Genomic DNA, 15,686 nt, shown 5'->3' with positions numbered 1-15,686 from the left:
CTTAATATACAAATAGATAATACACAGTCAGACGATCTCTGTTAAAGCCAAAAATGAAAATTCTGTCATCATTGACTCACCATCTTGTTATTCCAAACGTGAATGACTTTCTTTCTTCCACAGAACACAAAAGAAGATATTTAGGAGAATGTTGTTAACCAAATAATGACGGCACCCATTTACTTTGGTTCTGTGTCCATGCAATATAAAAAAATGGGTGCCTGTGCTATCCGGTTACTTCAACATGAATTCCTTTTTTAAAATGTTTTTTCAAAATATCTTATTTTATGTTCTGCGGATGTCATAAAATGAAAAGAGGTGAGACAATGATGACAGAAATAAAATTTTTGGATGAACTTTTCCTTAAAAAGGGCCATTGCGTATATTTTGGGATTATCTATTGATAGAAATGCTATATAATATACATAGCTTTATAGGAAGAGCTTACACAATGACGCGTTATGTTTTTATCACCCTAGAATGAGCTATTTCTATCTCCTTACATCGCGGGTCCCCTTATCCTCTTTTCCAGTTCACATCCTTGCATATGTGAAAGACAGAAACAGGTTGTGAATATGAAAACGAATGGGATTAAATGTAAAAGGTGGAAAATCTTTGCATAAAAGCTACTAGCTTGAAAATAATCCATAGTTTGCCATTGCAGCTCCCAAAATGCATTGATCTCCCTGGCACGAAAACATTACAGAAACAGAAAAGCGGAAAAAAGACAAATCAATTAGGGCAACACTGCACAATGTACTCTTGCCTGGAGGGATTACAAATATCCAGTTATTGGATTAGCTCAGATCTCTGATTAGCTCCTCATTCAATTAGCAGGACCTGCACTTTCCTGCCAAGACATCTGGATGGTGGTCCACCCAGCAATACCACATTTTCACACCGCATTTATAGAGCACAATAGAAAGGCTATTAACCCTCAGAAGCACTAACTTAGATGCACTTTGCGCACTGAAGCTATTCCGGCTCTGAATGCCTTCGGTATATGATCACCGGAGACTCCTTTACAATACTGATATGTGAGCTCAATTCAACAATACTGATGTGTGAGCTCAATTTAACACTTATCTTTGTTTAGAAATGTAAATTGTGGTGTGGCATTAAAAAGGGTGGGCCGGTATATTTCTGCTGGAATGCTTTTGAAGGTTACAGGCAGAAGATCCGTGCAGCGGAATGGAGTATTTAATGGTTCAGCGTGGTTCGAGGTGAGGGATGTGACAGTCCAATCATTAACACAAGTGTTTAATGTACCACTCAGCTTTGGGTCCAATCAAACAAAGGCATATCAGAACAAGCATTTTAAAAGCACAAGGACTCCTTGATCCTGTCAGTATGTGTAGTTACATGAACAATGAATCCACACTTAGCTAATGACAGAGCTATCAGAGAACTAGCTTGGAGTTAGCGGGCCAGCAAATCAATATGTCCATTAATGAAGCTGTCATATCTTGGCTTTCAGCGCAATGTTTTTCAACTTTTAGTGGATGCGGGAGTGTACGTTTAGTAATTTATACCGGTCGTACTACATTTTGACAGCACATTTTAAAACGTTCAATAGGACAGCGGTAAATGAGTGCCTTGGTCCATATCCAAAGGAAGATGGTTATGATATAGGCATCATTTTGACCCTAACTTACCCCGCTCTTTGCTTTTTGGACTTGTCTGAAATGCCATCTCTAGACATGAGCTTGTTGAATACCACTATTCCAATTAGCATGTTGACCTGTGAGAAAGAGACAGTAGCTGTGTTAGACAAGGCTAGCAGTAGGCACAAAATAAAGATGTTACATGCTGTCAGTTCAATTCTGAAAAGACCAGCTTAGACCAATATGATGAAGCCAGTAAAGACTAAGAAAAATGAAATAATAAAAAATCCGTCATCATGTATTCACCCTCATGTCGTTCAAAACCTGACTCTTTTTATGTGGAACACCTAAGAAGATGTTTTGAGAAACGTTTCAGTGGTTTTGTGTCCATATATTGGAAGTCAATTGGGGACGGTGTTGTTTGGTCACCAACATTCTTCAAAATTTCTTCTTTAGTGTTTTGCTGATAAAAGAAAGTCATACAGGTTTGAAATGACATGAGGATGAGTAAATGATAAAAGCATTTACATTTTTGGGTGAACAATCCCTTTAAGAAGCATATCACCGTCCCATGCGACAACGGCTTACATAGCTTATTGCTTAAAAACCATATTTCTGAAAACTGTAGTCTAAAAAAATAAACAAATTAAGACACAATGTTTCTATTACAATCAAAATATAAAGATGTTGTCAAATATTTTACATGAGTTTTAGCCTTTTGAACTACATCTAGTTCGTAAATATTTGACAGTATAAACACTCAAAAATGTAGGCACTTGAACATTATACCAACAAACTTATTTTCTACATAAAAAGTACCATATTGCAACGGTAGTGGATGAATTGGTGTTGTTTAATGCATCCGTCCTGCACTTCTGTATAAACACAAGTAGGCACTAAAAATAAAGGAGTGCTGCTGCGTAGTGACCCTCGACCCAGGATCATCTATAGCACGGTCTCTCTAACAGCCGTGACAGGTGTTGTAGATTTAAGGCTGGACACAAATGAGCAGGAGGAACAGTAATACCCTCATGACTCTCAATCATTCGCTTTTCTCTTAGCAGATTGTCGTCTTGTCTGCTCAGGCTAGCTGCCCACCTGCCACACACATGGAGTGCCGACAAAGGCCACGGAAAGACGGAACCTTTGTGTACATACAGAATTTGAGCTGAGTCTTGGTTTATGTCTTTGGTTTGTTTTGACAGCAATGTCATGCACTTTCTCTAAAGTGACACCTGACGTTCCCATTTAACTCAATGGTAGCACGAACCCCTTAGGAAGCACATGGAGTTACGCAAATACCATGCTAACAACTCAGACCTCGATTCATTGATTCACATCAATGCCAGAGGCTGTGACTATGGTTGTTTTATGTTTACATACACAAACAAACCAAGCCTCTTTATCCTCCTCCAAAGGAATTACTGAACTCGCCGTGTGGACCGCGTGTGACACGCACCGTTCAAATTCTGTCATGTGAAGTGCTTGCTTAGACAATGCTTCTCTGTGCTACTATTTGCTAGAGGCTAAATTAATTATTTTTTCTGTTAATTAGATTTGCCTCTCTAAGGAGGGCGGCGGCATCTCCAGATGCCCAAATCTCATTTACAGCTGTTTGTTCGCGTGGGCGCTCAACAGCACCATCAAGAAACAAACAACGCAAATCGCATCTAACCATAAAGTACACGCAAGCGCATAGTGCGCAACACAGCACCTGAGACCAGGCTGTGGACGAAAAGTAAACATAGCGGTCGCTCTGGGCTGATGGGCTCATCAAGTTCGCTCACGCATGTTAATGTGCTATACAGATTAACATTACGTACGCTAAAATAGGACATGTGAATAATAAAGTGGGTGGAGCTTATCTTTACCAATAAGAGAAGAGTTTGAAACGCACCAGTACAATGACAGCAGCAGGCCCAACGAATGCATAGAGCAGCCCACCTTCGAGAGACAACCAGCAGCTGAAAGAGAGACAGAGAGATAAGCACTGCAACATCAACGAAAAAGGTTGTCGGTAAATTAAACAGAGAAAATAACGTTTTATTAAAATTGCCTATATATTTTTCCTTACTAAAATAAATAAGAAACAACTTGTATACGGTAGACAATGGCTTCATTATACTATTTTATTACAAAAACCTGCATCTTATTGCTGAACCACCCAGAATCCAAGTACAGGATCCACAATTAATGAAACCACTGTGAAGCAGATAAAATAGAATGCAAATAGACTTAATTGGAAATTGCAGCAGGAAAACAACTTTTTCTGGCATTATCCCTTGAATTGGGTGCTAATGGGTTCAATTCATTCCATCTTGGACACTGTCCAATATCAAACTCATCCACGTTATTAAAATATTTGTAATAATGTTTCAAACACAACGCCTCCATCTTACTAGTTTTAAGCATTGCACATGGGAATGTCACATTGTTAAATTGCTTTCAATGCAATTGCAATGAATCCAACCTGCATACCTAAAGGTTGAATAAAGATAGAGTTAAATGGATAGTTCATCCAAAATGAAACAATTCTTGACTTTCTTTCTTCTGCAGAATCCAAAAGAAGATATTTTGAAGAATGTTGGTAACCGAACCACAGCGGTACAGGTTGATTTGCATTGGTTTTGTGATCATATAGGGGAAGTCAATGGGTCCCCCCGTTATTTGGCTACCAACGTTTTTCAAAATATATTTTCTGCTCTGCAGAAGACAGAAAGTCATACAGGTTTGAGTCTGAGTAAATGACAGAATTTTCATTTTTGGGTGAACAGTCATTTTAAACACATTAGTATTATTGAGTATAATGTTGAGGTTATGCGAGGTAATTGACTTCCTTGCACTTTTCATTTGAAGGAAATCCATGTGGCAGACGCACCAATTGAAAGCTCTGAAAGACCGCTCCGTTTTTAACTTTAGTGTCGGATTAGTCAGTAAGCACCCAATTGCTTGGTGGAGCAGCAAAGAAAAAAGCCATTATATGCAAATCAGCAGAAAACAAACACAACTAGAAGAGAATCTACAGTCATTAAATGAGAGAAAACGGCACAGGTGGCAGAGACTCTCGAACTGTTGTTAAAGATGTAGACGCCTTCCAGCAAAGGTGATACTTACTAATTTGGCGTGCCGTAACCTCTAGCCCGGGTGAAGCCCACAGACACAGCAACCACAAGGGCAGGCAGACCTGTAAAGAAAAAATGGCGGAAGAAAACAACAGAAGCTAAGCAAGCAGGCTTTAAACAGAGGAAGGCAAGATGATAAACAGTACATGCAATCGAACCCTTTTCCTCCATTAAGTTTCTAGGAATGTTTCTCAGATGAACTAATAGCTTATGGCCCGAGGATGGAGTAGAAGTTGACTGAAGTAATCTCCACTCACATCGTTGCCTTTCTTTAGCTCATGCCCTTTTCACAGACAAATGCACACGGTGTACAGGTACAACCTTCCCACTGTGCTCAGTGCCCTTCTAGACCCCAGACTTCACTTCAGTCACAAAAAATGAATCCCTGTGTGACTGCGTATGCGTCTTTCTTTCACGAGGCCAAAGTGGTAAATGTTTTCTAGAGTACATAAAGCATGAACGGCGGCCCTCTCATTTCAGCACTGTGCATGTTGTCTAGTGACTGGCTTTTATACGAAAAAACATCGTCCTGGCTTTCTTATCGCTAAATTGGTTACAAACATTACATCATTGTCTTGTCAACTGACAGTTTGTAAAGACAGAAATAACTTGTAAGAAATGTCAGCAATACATTTTCTTGAACTTATTTTGTGCTTGGCCACTCTACTTGTCATTTAGATGCCTCTTTGCTTCTAAGTGCCAGTTTTTTTGTGCCAATAACACAAGAACACCTAGTCTCTATCTGTGTTTATACGTAGCTCTACAGCAGTGTCGGGGTGAGTGCTTCTCTGCTTTTCCTGCTGGCATCATCCTCATTGCGTTTGCCTTCACAGTCAGGTAGGCCAGCCTTCATCATGTGTTAATTAGGCCTATCCATTCTGCTCTCTGTATGTCTACGTGACACGTCCACACATAACACTATAAGAGCCCTTTGAAATATTCATGTAATTAACGCTGGAAATTAAAGGCAATTAGAAAAACTCTGGTTTGGAAAGTCAGACTGAAAGATGGGGAGGGAGGGGAAACACATGGGCCAAATGCAGCATGCAACTCAAGAACATGAGTTTGCTTTGGGTGGTATACTGTACGCGTGATATTTTCAAAGTGGCTTTGTACCAAAACCATTTGAAGACATGTTAAGCACACTTCATTCCAGGAGATTATTTATTTTACTTATGTAAAAGCATATTTATCTACGGCATTGTATGTATTTGTAGTAGAGTTGTCACAATATCAGATTTTCCTTGCATGAAAAAAATCCTGATAACAATATTGTTGCAAAATCTATAAAACATTTTAAACAAACGAATAATAAAAAAAATCATATAAAAGAACAATCGCCAACGAATCACACTTAAACACAAGCGTATGGAGGCAGACGGAGCGTTTTATCCATTGTGGCTATTAAAGTATTAGTTTACCCAAAAATCATTATTTATTCACCTTCTTGTCATTTCAAACCTGTCTTCTGAACAGAACACAAAAAAGATTTTTGGAACAATGTGGGTAACCAAACACCAGCGGTAGCCTTTGATTTGAATTGGTTTCGTGTACAATAAAAGTGAAGGGTTACGCCAGTATTTGGTTACCAACATTCTTCAAAATATCTTTGTTTGTGTTTTGCAGAAGAAAGTCATACAGTTCTGAAAAGAAGGTGAGTAAACGATGACAGAATTGTAATTTAAGGGTGAACTATCCCTTAAGATTCAAGGCAAGATGCTGAATAGTCGGGTGCAAAAAGTGTGTGTGTCAACCAGATACTGACGCTGAATTATTTATGAAATCATCATGTGTGTATTACTAACACAATGTCTAAAAAAAAAAATCACAGTTACTGTCACTACTGATAGTGACACCGCTAACCTGCAGCAGAGGCGATCTTATAATAGCTTGCAACAAGCTTAAACAACAAAATAAATAACCTAAATATAGCTTTTAATACAGCCTTCTCCTTGTGTAAAAGTGAGGTTGGAAGCTGGTAGCCAGATTTAAAATCAAGTTGCACAACCCACCACTCCACATGTCAGATGATAATCATATTGTACATTCTGAGTAATGTGGATGTTCCCTAATAACGTTCTCTCAGTTGTGTTCTGCTGTTGTGAAATTCTGCCTGCAAAAGGGCATCTATGAATTAATGGAAGTGATAGTGGATCAATAAGTTACAAAACGAATGTGTTTCCCACTGCAACTGCTTGAAATTCCTTTCAGATCTTGCCTGTGTTTGGGAGACACCACACAATGCATTTCTTATTAAAGATCAAATATCTCCATTCAGCACGACAAAAATAACATTGAGCTCCCGTGACATGTTTGTGGTTTATTATCTGGCTGCATGAAGGCAAACGGACACGCCAGACAATGTATTGTGCAGGAACGGCAAATGGATTGCATGTTATAGAGCTTCATCATTTATTTGGATGAAAAAGCTGCAGAGTTGTTGTATTTCAATAACATCACTTCTTAGCATGACAATCAGCCTGTAGCTGTGTTTTGGAACGTTTATTTCTAGTTGGTTCGGAAATACTATTAGCTGGTCCAACCAGCAACCAGCTGGTCATACCAACTTACAGTTGCCAAGCTGGATTTTGGAACATGATGGCCGCTTGACCAGCCAACAATCTGTTGTACATACATGCTTTAAACTGGCCACCATACTTCAAAACATAGTTGACAGTTTAAGATTCCAACATGATATTAAGATAGTATTTTTTATGTGTGTATGCCGTGGCCTACCCCAGCCCAGACACAGGAAACGCTTGCGAATGAGGCGGGACCTCATCTTGCCAATCACGACCAGGTAGGATTGCCACGCCTCCGTCAGTACCCAGCAGAAAGAGGCCAGAAAGAAGAAGTGCAAAAAGGCAGCAGTCACAGTGCACAGCCCCTAGAGAAATAAGGAAGGAAAAAGAAAGTAAGAAATGAGAAACGGTGAGAAACGATGCAAAGTGGAGAAAGCAAGCATGTGCAAATGGCTTTAAGCTATTTGTTAACTGAGCCAAGAAGGTGGAGAAAGATAGAGAAGGAATAAAGTGATTGATAGGCGAAGTGCTTTGGACTTTAAAGAAAGCTGAAATGGACTCAGTTCCACTGTGGTTTTCAAATTGTAGCTGTAACAGTGAATTATCTCTGTGTGTTCTGAATTAAAGGAACAGTTCACCCAAAAATAAATAAAAATGATTGTTCTGATGAACACTGAGAATGATTTTTGGAGGAATGCTTGTACCCAAATAGTTCTTGGCCACCATTGAATACCATAGCAGACACAATTGCTTTATCAATACTCCGTTCTGTTGAACACATACGATATTTTGAAGAAGAAAGCAACAGTTCTGGTGAACTTTTGACTACCATTTAATTTTTTCCCACCATTATAGTCGATGGTGGCCAAGAACTGTTTGGTTACAAGCATTCTTCCAAATATCGTTCTCTGTGTTCATCTGAAAAAATTAATTCATACAGATTTGTAACAACCTGAGGGTGAGTAAATGATGACAGAATTTTCCTTTTTGGGTGAACCGTCCCATTAAACGAACACACTTAAAAAGTAAAAGTTAGTAAATTACAGATGAAAGAACCCTGAGGAAAATGATGGGCTGGATTAAAGAAAAAAAAGAAAGAAAAGTGGTATTTAAGTTAGCTGCAAAAGGAGACGAGGAGCTGTACATGCAGTAGGTTTTAGTCAATAATGAGGCACATATTCTAATGCTAAATACGGCTCACTCAGCAAACGACACTGGAAATGAGAAGGATTTCGCACCATTTACGCTCCGAAATTAAGCTTATCTGTACTCTCTAAAACTAATGCCCAATATGAAAGCTCTTAGTCAAATATGAAGTCGAAATTGAAGGGGATAGGCTCCTGGTAAGCGGCTTCTTTGGCTGTCCTTGACTTTCATTGCAGCTCTGAGCGACAGGCTGAGTTTGAGTGTTATTTCTTGGTTGCTTCTGTAGTCTCTCACGCTTTTTCAATGTTACTGACATGGCCGACGTAAAGCGACCCTTCACACTACGATCTGCTACACACGGCGGCCTAAAAATCTGCTTGCGACCTGCTCTTTCTGTATATTGCGGTTACATACTGTCATGACAGGACCGAGAGAGAACAAACACCGTTTACTTATCAGATATAGACACAGCTATCTCAGGGGAGTCTGGGCCCAGCATTCGGGAGGCAGCTTTGGCTTCATATAGATGCTTCTTTAATATTTCTTTCACTTTCAGAGGAACAGAGAATTACATATGTGCACACATGCTCACCTTGCTGAGAGTTTGGGACTGTCCTACCAGTATAAGCACATTTGAGGCCAGTATGGACATGCAGAAGTTCACCAAGATGATGGATCTTTCGGAACGGATGTATCTGAGAATCGGAAAACAGAAAATTTAGATTTTTACAGAATACCTTACTGCTGTGATCACATCACACCTACAGTCAAATCACAGTCATGCTGATACATAACACAACAGCACACCTTCTTGTGTGACAGTCTAATTATGACATACTGCAGAAGGCACAGGATCCATTTATCTGCTAAAGCAGGCAGCATTTTCACGTCTTGCAACGTTGAACACTGACAACTTCAGCAGATTCTTAGATGACCTGCAGATGAACTCTAAAACGGCTTCTCATGGACAAACACCAGCAGACAAAATGTCCTGATACACCATGTCAGCTCAAGCCAGCTTTACCCAGGAGGACAATGGCTGTGTCCTCTGGATCAGTGGTCTGAGTTATAGGGGCGGCAGTGATAAGCTCTGATGGTGTGGCAGATGCATTAAGCTTGAAGAGAGGAAGTACAAGGGGTGGAGAAAAATATCTCCCGGCATCATTCCTCTCCCACCTGCTGCACAAGAATCATAGGGTCTGGGTTGGAATTATTTCGTGTGTGACGGATGTGTGGAGCCGCACATCAATTAAGAAGCAACACAGAAAAAGGATAACATTGTGTGTTATGTGCTATTACACATGGGAAAACAATCCCTGCGGTGACCCAAAAAAGTATGTTTAAACAATTGAGCTATTAAAAATAAATGAATTGTATTGCTGTAAATCACAGTACTGTACAACTTTACAGCGTACTGTACTGTAAATTCTGTTGGAAATACCTTTATATTTCGGCCACTAATGCTGAAAATTATGTTTTACTGTAAATTATCTTTATATTTCTGCCTTATCTTTTAATTATACTCACTTTGCTCATTTGTATTTTATATTATTTTATTGTACTGCCTAAGCCTTCAAAAAAGCATTTTAATGTACACACTGTCACTGACATCCGTATGACAAATAATGGGATTTTATGCAATTTTATTAAAATGCAAAACATTTAGAAGTTTGTAACTTATTTTTTTGTTTTGTGTTTAATTTAATACATTTTTAAATGTGTCTCAATTTAAATTTAAACATGTTAATATCCACTCTACACAATGTAAAGTTTATTCGTAAACTGTTTAGGCCTTCAACATTAAAAACCGACCATGGTCGAAAAAGTCCAAATTCAAGTTGTCAAATACTTGACCAAACAAGCGCTTCCCATATCCTGGACGTGGCGTTAGCCAATCAATTGACAATCCCGAGCCATCTGCCAAACTGAGCTTTTAGCAGCCATGCTAGCCTTCACTAGTACTCTCCACATAATCCCGTCCTGCCACACGCAGCTCCGCCATCCCTCATTTGTTCCCAATTATTGCTAATTGCAGTTCTGGCCCACAGTGGATCTACCCCACGCCAGCTGCTATTCCAGCCTGGGCAAGCCCACGTGGGAAACTGCAGTCTGAAAAATGAATCCTTTAAGGTATAAGTGTGCCTGTGAGAGTACCGGGCAGTGAACGAGGAGAATTGCACAAATATAGCTCACTAATACCATATTAGCAGAAGACTGTACTCAAGAGTAATTCTGCTGGTCGGTGTTGTGTTTTTATTGGTTGTGCGGCAGAGAAAGTCCTGTTGAACTCACCTCCAAAAAGCAGCGTAGATGAGCAGCAGAATGAGTAGAGCCGTGCAAGATATGCCACAGCCCACCATGAGGGGCACCGACGGCATACTGGATGGGCCCATACCCTGGAAATAAAGGAGAGAGAGATTTATTACAAATGTTTATGCCGCATGTAAAAGATAATGTACAGTCAGCAGCATTATAGGAAACTGGTTGGAAAAAGACAGAGGTCAATCATACAACAACAAACATCTGACCTCAGAACGTCACAACTGACCAGATTCAGATGAAATCATCTCATATATGATGTGCCAAGATCTACAAAAACTGACTGTAAATTCTTCACAACATCTTGGAGAGGAGTAGCAGATGGAGGAATCATAAGAACAAATACAGAAGGGCTGGAGACAGAGGATTACATTCTACTTGGTTCAGAGCAGAAGGCCAAAGGTCTTCCCTCCAAATAACCTGTTGGCCTCTCCTTTAATTCCCTCTTCATTTTCTCTATTTCCCATCAGGTCAAAGCTAGATTCTCCATCTAAACTGGACATTCCACCCCATCAGCTTTTTCACATTTATGACCTCCCTTGGCCTATCTTATTAAGCATCTCAGTTGAGAGAAGAGATGCTTCATGCTTCATGTTTCTGGATTAACCCCTGCTACTCAGTCTCACCTCTAGGCATTGTGGGTAATTCTATATAAGCTCTTCTTAATGCTGGCGAAAGAGTTCCATTATTTGTTATATGCCCAAGTGCAATGCAGTATTTCTTAATGTGTGCTAAAGGAAATAAAAAAACGTGCTTGCGATGGTTTTTAGGTATTTACTGTTGTAAAAAAATAAACATTTTCATTTTCATTATTTATTTATTTATTAGACGACAAAATTGCTTAGGAAGAAGTGTTTCTGTGTGAATGCCAGTAGTGAGACCACCTTCTTGCTCATTTTGAATCTCAAAAGTCAAAATATTTTGATTGATGTGAAGTTTAATAAACCAAAAACAGTATTAATAGGGAAGTAGTTTTAAGTAGTAATCAATCTACAGAAAATTACTGGCAAACCTGCTGCAAAACTACAGCAACGTTTTACAGTATATATACTGTACTCCATAAACATATTCACCCATTGAAGTTATTCACAGTAGTGACAACATAAACAAATGTTACTGTGCATGCTCGCATGTGCTGCAATTCACTTCCGGTACACATTCACAAACAATACAGTGCATGTAGATTATTTCTTAAAATAATTATTAATCCTATTAAACTTGTCTCTCTAATATTTTGAATAAAGACTCCCATATAAAGCCGCTAGATGTCAATGTACCGTACGGTTTGTTCAAAAGTGACCAAACTACAGGTCCCATTCCACAATTTTTTTATGTAATAAAATGAACATACAACAAAATTCAACAAATTGTTTATTTAATACAATAAATATAGAGTAAAAAAATAGTACAAATGCCTATTTACATACATTTAATTAAATATAAATAGTTATATTATTAGACATAGCCAAACACAAACCGGAAGTTAACTGGGGGTCTGGCACGCACACGTCCGATGAAACGCTCTTTATAGATTTTAACACCAGCAAGCAAAAAAACACTGAGCATTAAGGGTATGTAATTAATTGTCAGAATAGATGCAACCTTCCTGTCTGTGGACCCTCAAGAAGTTCAGGCCTGTAACACTGTTCTGCAAACTGCAGGGAGTATAATCTCCCAGACACCGTCGTGTTAATGCGCTCCATCACCAGCACTTCACTGCACATCATTATGGTGGATGTGAGTCAACCAGTCTGTTATTATAAAAACAGGTCAACGCGTCTTTCCTTCAAAGTAGCATAATAATAGGCCACTTGAAACATCAGAGAATCATCCGGGATGGAAAGATTGCTCCCGCTTGATGTGGCACTGCTTATTTTTTACCCTAGGCCATAAAATTTGGTGCACATTAGCACGGGAAGCTTGCGTTACAGTTCTGTTGTTGCTTGTTTAACAAACCCCCCCATGGAAAAGCTTTATTAATGTTTTCTGTGCTAATTTAGGGGGACATATTTCGTGTTTTTTATTGAAGGCTTTTAGTTTTACAATAACTTAACTATCTTAGGACGCCAACAGTGAGCTTGATGCAGCACTTTATCTTTCCTTCATTCTGTATTCCATGCAATAGAAACAGAGACTGATGACCTGACCAGCAGCCATCTTTGATAGTAGTGTAGCAGTAATCACGAGTATTCTTCCTGGGCGGGAGACATGCTGGTAATATTTCTGAAGAACCGTCTGCAGGTTGGCATGATTAAAGCCCCCACAATCAGGCACACAGCATCAGGGTGGGTACTTTCATAGCTCTTGATACTGGTGCATAGTTCACAGAGCGCCGTTTCTCAATGGGGTTAGAATATAAATTGCATTCAGGGCGTCATTTGAAAATTCTCTCTGCAGAACGAGTGCAGTGAGATATTTATCATGAGACCAAGGCCATTTAATTTAACTGAAGGGTGATCTGTGTGATGACATGATGCTCAGTTGTATTAGAGTTTAGCCAGGTCGTCTTAAGACATCGAATGCCGCAGTCCCAGATGTCCAGCTAAAGGATTTAACCCTTGTTCGTTTGTCCATCTGACAGATGACTTTTAAGTAGAAGGACACTTGGTATCAAGCCATGTTGTTTATGTGCAGAAGCAGTTTAGATCTTTGCTTTCAAACCTCGCAGGAGAGAGGGTTTAGAGAGGGTTTATCCTGTTCAATAATGATCAAAATGCTCTGTAACTTTTCTGAAGTCACGATTTACAGTTAGGTATCACATAAAAATACATTTTAAATACAGAGATTGTTAGCAAACATTTCTCAAAAGGTTCTACATTATTATTTTGATCATGAGCATTTGATTTAAGTAAAAAGTTACATAAAAATAATTGAGAATTGATGAAATCTCTTTTTGCTTCAGTGACATCATGCGCTGGAGCTGGCATGAGTCTCAAGTTTGTGCAAAACCTGCTGATCCATGTTATCCCAACATGACTTGAGAGTGATCCAATGAGCAATGTACGTCAATGAAAGAAAGAAATGACTTTTTACATAAGATGTAACAAGAAAACTTAGCTTATTTAAGAAGTGACCTAGAAACATTCTTAAAGGGACAGTTCAAACAAAAATAAAAATGTTGTCATCCTTTACAGTTGCTCCAAATCTGGTTGTTCTGATAAACACAGATAAAGATATTTGGATGAATGTAGAAAAGCAAACAGTTCTGTAGAACTTTTGACTAGCAATTTTTTCTAATATGGTAGTCATTGGTGGCCAAGAACTCATTCTTCCAAATATCTCTCTCTGTGTTCATCAGAAAAAAGAAATGCATTTGGAATAACTTGAGGGCGAATAAGTGATGACAGAATTGTTATTTTTGGGTGAACTGTTCCTATAATGATAACATACTGTATAATATTTTCTATTTCACATCATAACACAACATATTCTACTGAAATCAAAACTTTGATTAGGAATCCCAAAATTCCTAATCGAAGTCCAACCCAATCCAAAGGAGTGTTGGACTTTTGAATGTCTAAAAAGTAGAAGACTAAAATACTTTTTAGACATCTAAAAATCCATCTAAATCCAACACACTGTCACTTACAGGCAGCATCACACTCCATGGGTCTGATTATATTATCAAAGTTAACACTGTGACTTTTAATGTAGCACTTCCTTTTAAAAACTACAAGCCTTTTGATTTTCCGTAAGGAGAAGCAGCGAATTAGATCTACCGGTTACGGGGAAAAACTTGACATGGTGAGTTCCTAAAGCAAAGGCGAAGACTCAAATAAATATCTGTTACTCTTTGGAAAACTGTGAAATGGCTAGCCTTCGTGTTTGTAAAGCTTTCCGCTGTTGTTTAAAACGGGCTGTGAATTGGCTTGAGACGGAAGTCTTCATTCATACACTTACAGCTCAATTGGCATCCTGGTGTGGACTGGTCGGCTTTAACACAAAGCATTTCTAACTAAATGCCCTTTGAGAACAAAAAGTCTATTGGCTTTGTGTGTGGGCTGTAGCGCTGGACTACCATCAGTGTATATTGTGTGTTCCCATGTGCGCGCATCTGTTCTCTCTGAACTTATGAGCATGTTTGCTTACAAAGGGAAGGTAGACAAGGGAAAACGAGGCTATATAAACAGCAGAGAGCCGGCGGAGGTATGCAGGCCTAATGGCGGAAGTGTTTTTACTCAAGCTGGCAGGTGCGGCTATAACAGGTGGCGCTAGGAGAGGTGCTTCCAAACTCTCACTCTCATCTTTTGCTTAGCCTATTGTCATTGGCATATTAATTGCCAACATTATGCCTGTGCCTGCTTGGGTTTGGCAATTCTGACCAATGCAGTATGCCAGCAGCCTGAAAAATTACTTTAGGTTTTGTTTCTTTCACTGAAATGCCAATGGCAGAGGGAACGTGGGGTAGAAAATAGTATGGGAGGGAGGGAGAGGGAGAGAGAGAGAGAGAGAGAGAGAGAGATTCAAATTTCCCTCCAACAGCTGTGCAAGTTCTGGATACATTAAAAAAAGGATGCAAATGGCATGAGAAGAAAAGTCTTTCAAAGATAGACAAAAAAGTCTATACACTGTAAAGAATACAGAACTTTACTGTTTAATTTTACACAATTTGTATATATTTTTTGGTCAAAGACTGCAAATTTTGCAAAAGTTGGATGTAACGTATCGTGAATAACATAATTATACCTAACCAAAATTGTATACACATTTATACCAAATTCTAAATAAAAGTTTGTGTTTATAATAGTTTAAAAAAGTTAATGTGTATAACGGTCTGTGCACTGTGCATACTAATCTTGTATTTATAAACAAATACACATACATGTATAATACATTAAATAAATGCTTATATATCATTTAAAATATATATGAACATTATAAATATATTATTATACATATTATATCAACATGTAAATATTTCCTAAATATATGCATGTGTATGTATTTATAAATACAATATAAATATGCACAGA

The 15,686-nt window shown here is 38.7% G+C and overlaps 1 protein-coding gene across 1 annotated transcript in view; it reads right to left on the bottom strand.

Moving 5' to 3' along the window:
* Positions 1–15,686, bottom strand: part of LOC306910494 (adhesion G protein-coupled receptor B2-like) — a gene marked incomplete at its 5' end in the record, with an annotated part of 104,953 nt that overhangs the window by 30,224 nt on the left and 59,043 nt on the right. Inside the window, 5 exons of the mRNA XM_079485071.1 lie at positions 1,656–1,741; positions 3,549–3,568; positions 4,719–4,788; positions 8,987–9,089; positions 10,687–10,790. Of these exons, the coding sequence (XP_079341197.1) occupies positions 1,656–1,741; positions 3,549–3,568; positions 4,719–4,788; positions 8,987–9,089; positions 10,687–10,790 (383 nt within the window). The remainder of the gene's footprint in view (positions 1–1,655; positions 1,742–3,548; positions 3,569–4,718; positions 4,789–8,986; positions 9,090–10,686; positions 10,791–15,686) is intronic.

This window comes from Barbatula barbatula (genome assembly GCF_947034865.1).
Source record: "Barbatula barbatula genome assembly, chromosome: 21".
NCBI classification, from domain to species: Eukaryota; Metazoa; Chordata; class Actinopteri; order Cypriniformes; family Nemacheilidae; genus Barbatula; species Barbatula barbatula.
The sequence above is the reverse complement of the archived record's forward strand: the minus strand, read 5'-3'. Positions and strand labels throughout refer to the sequence as shown.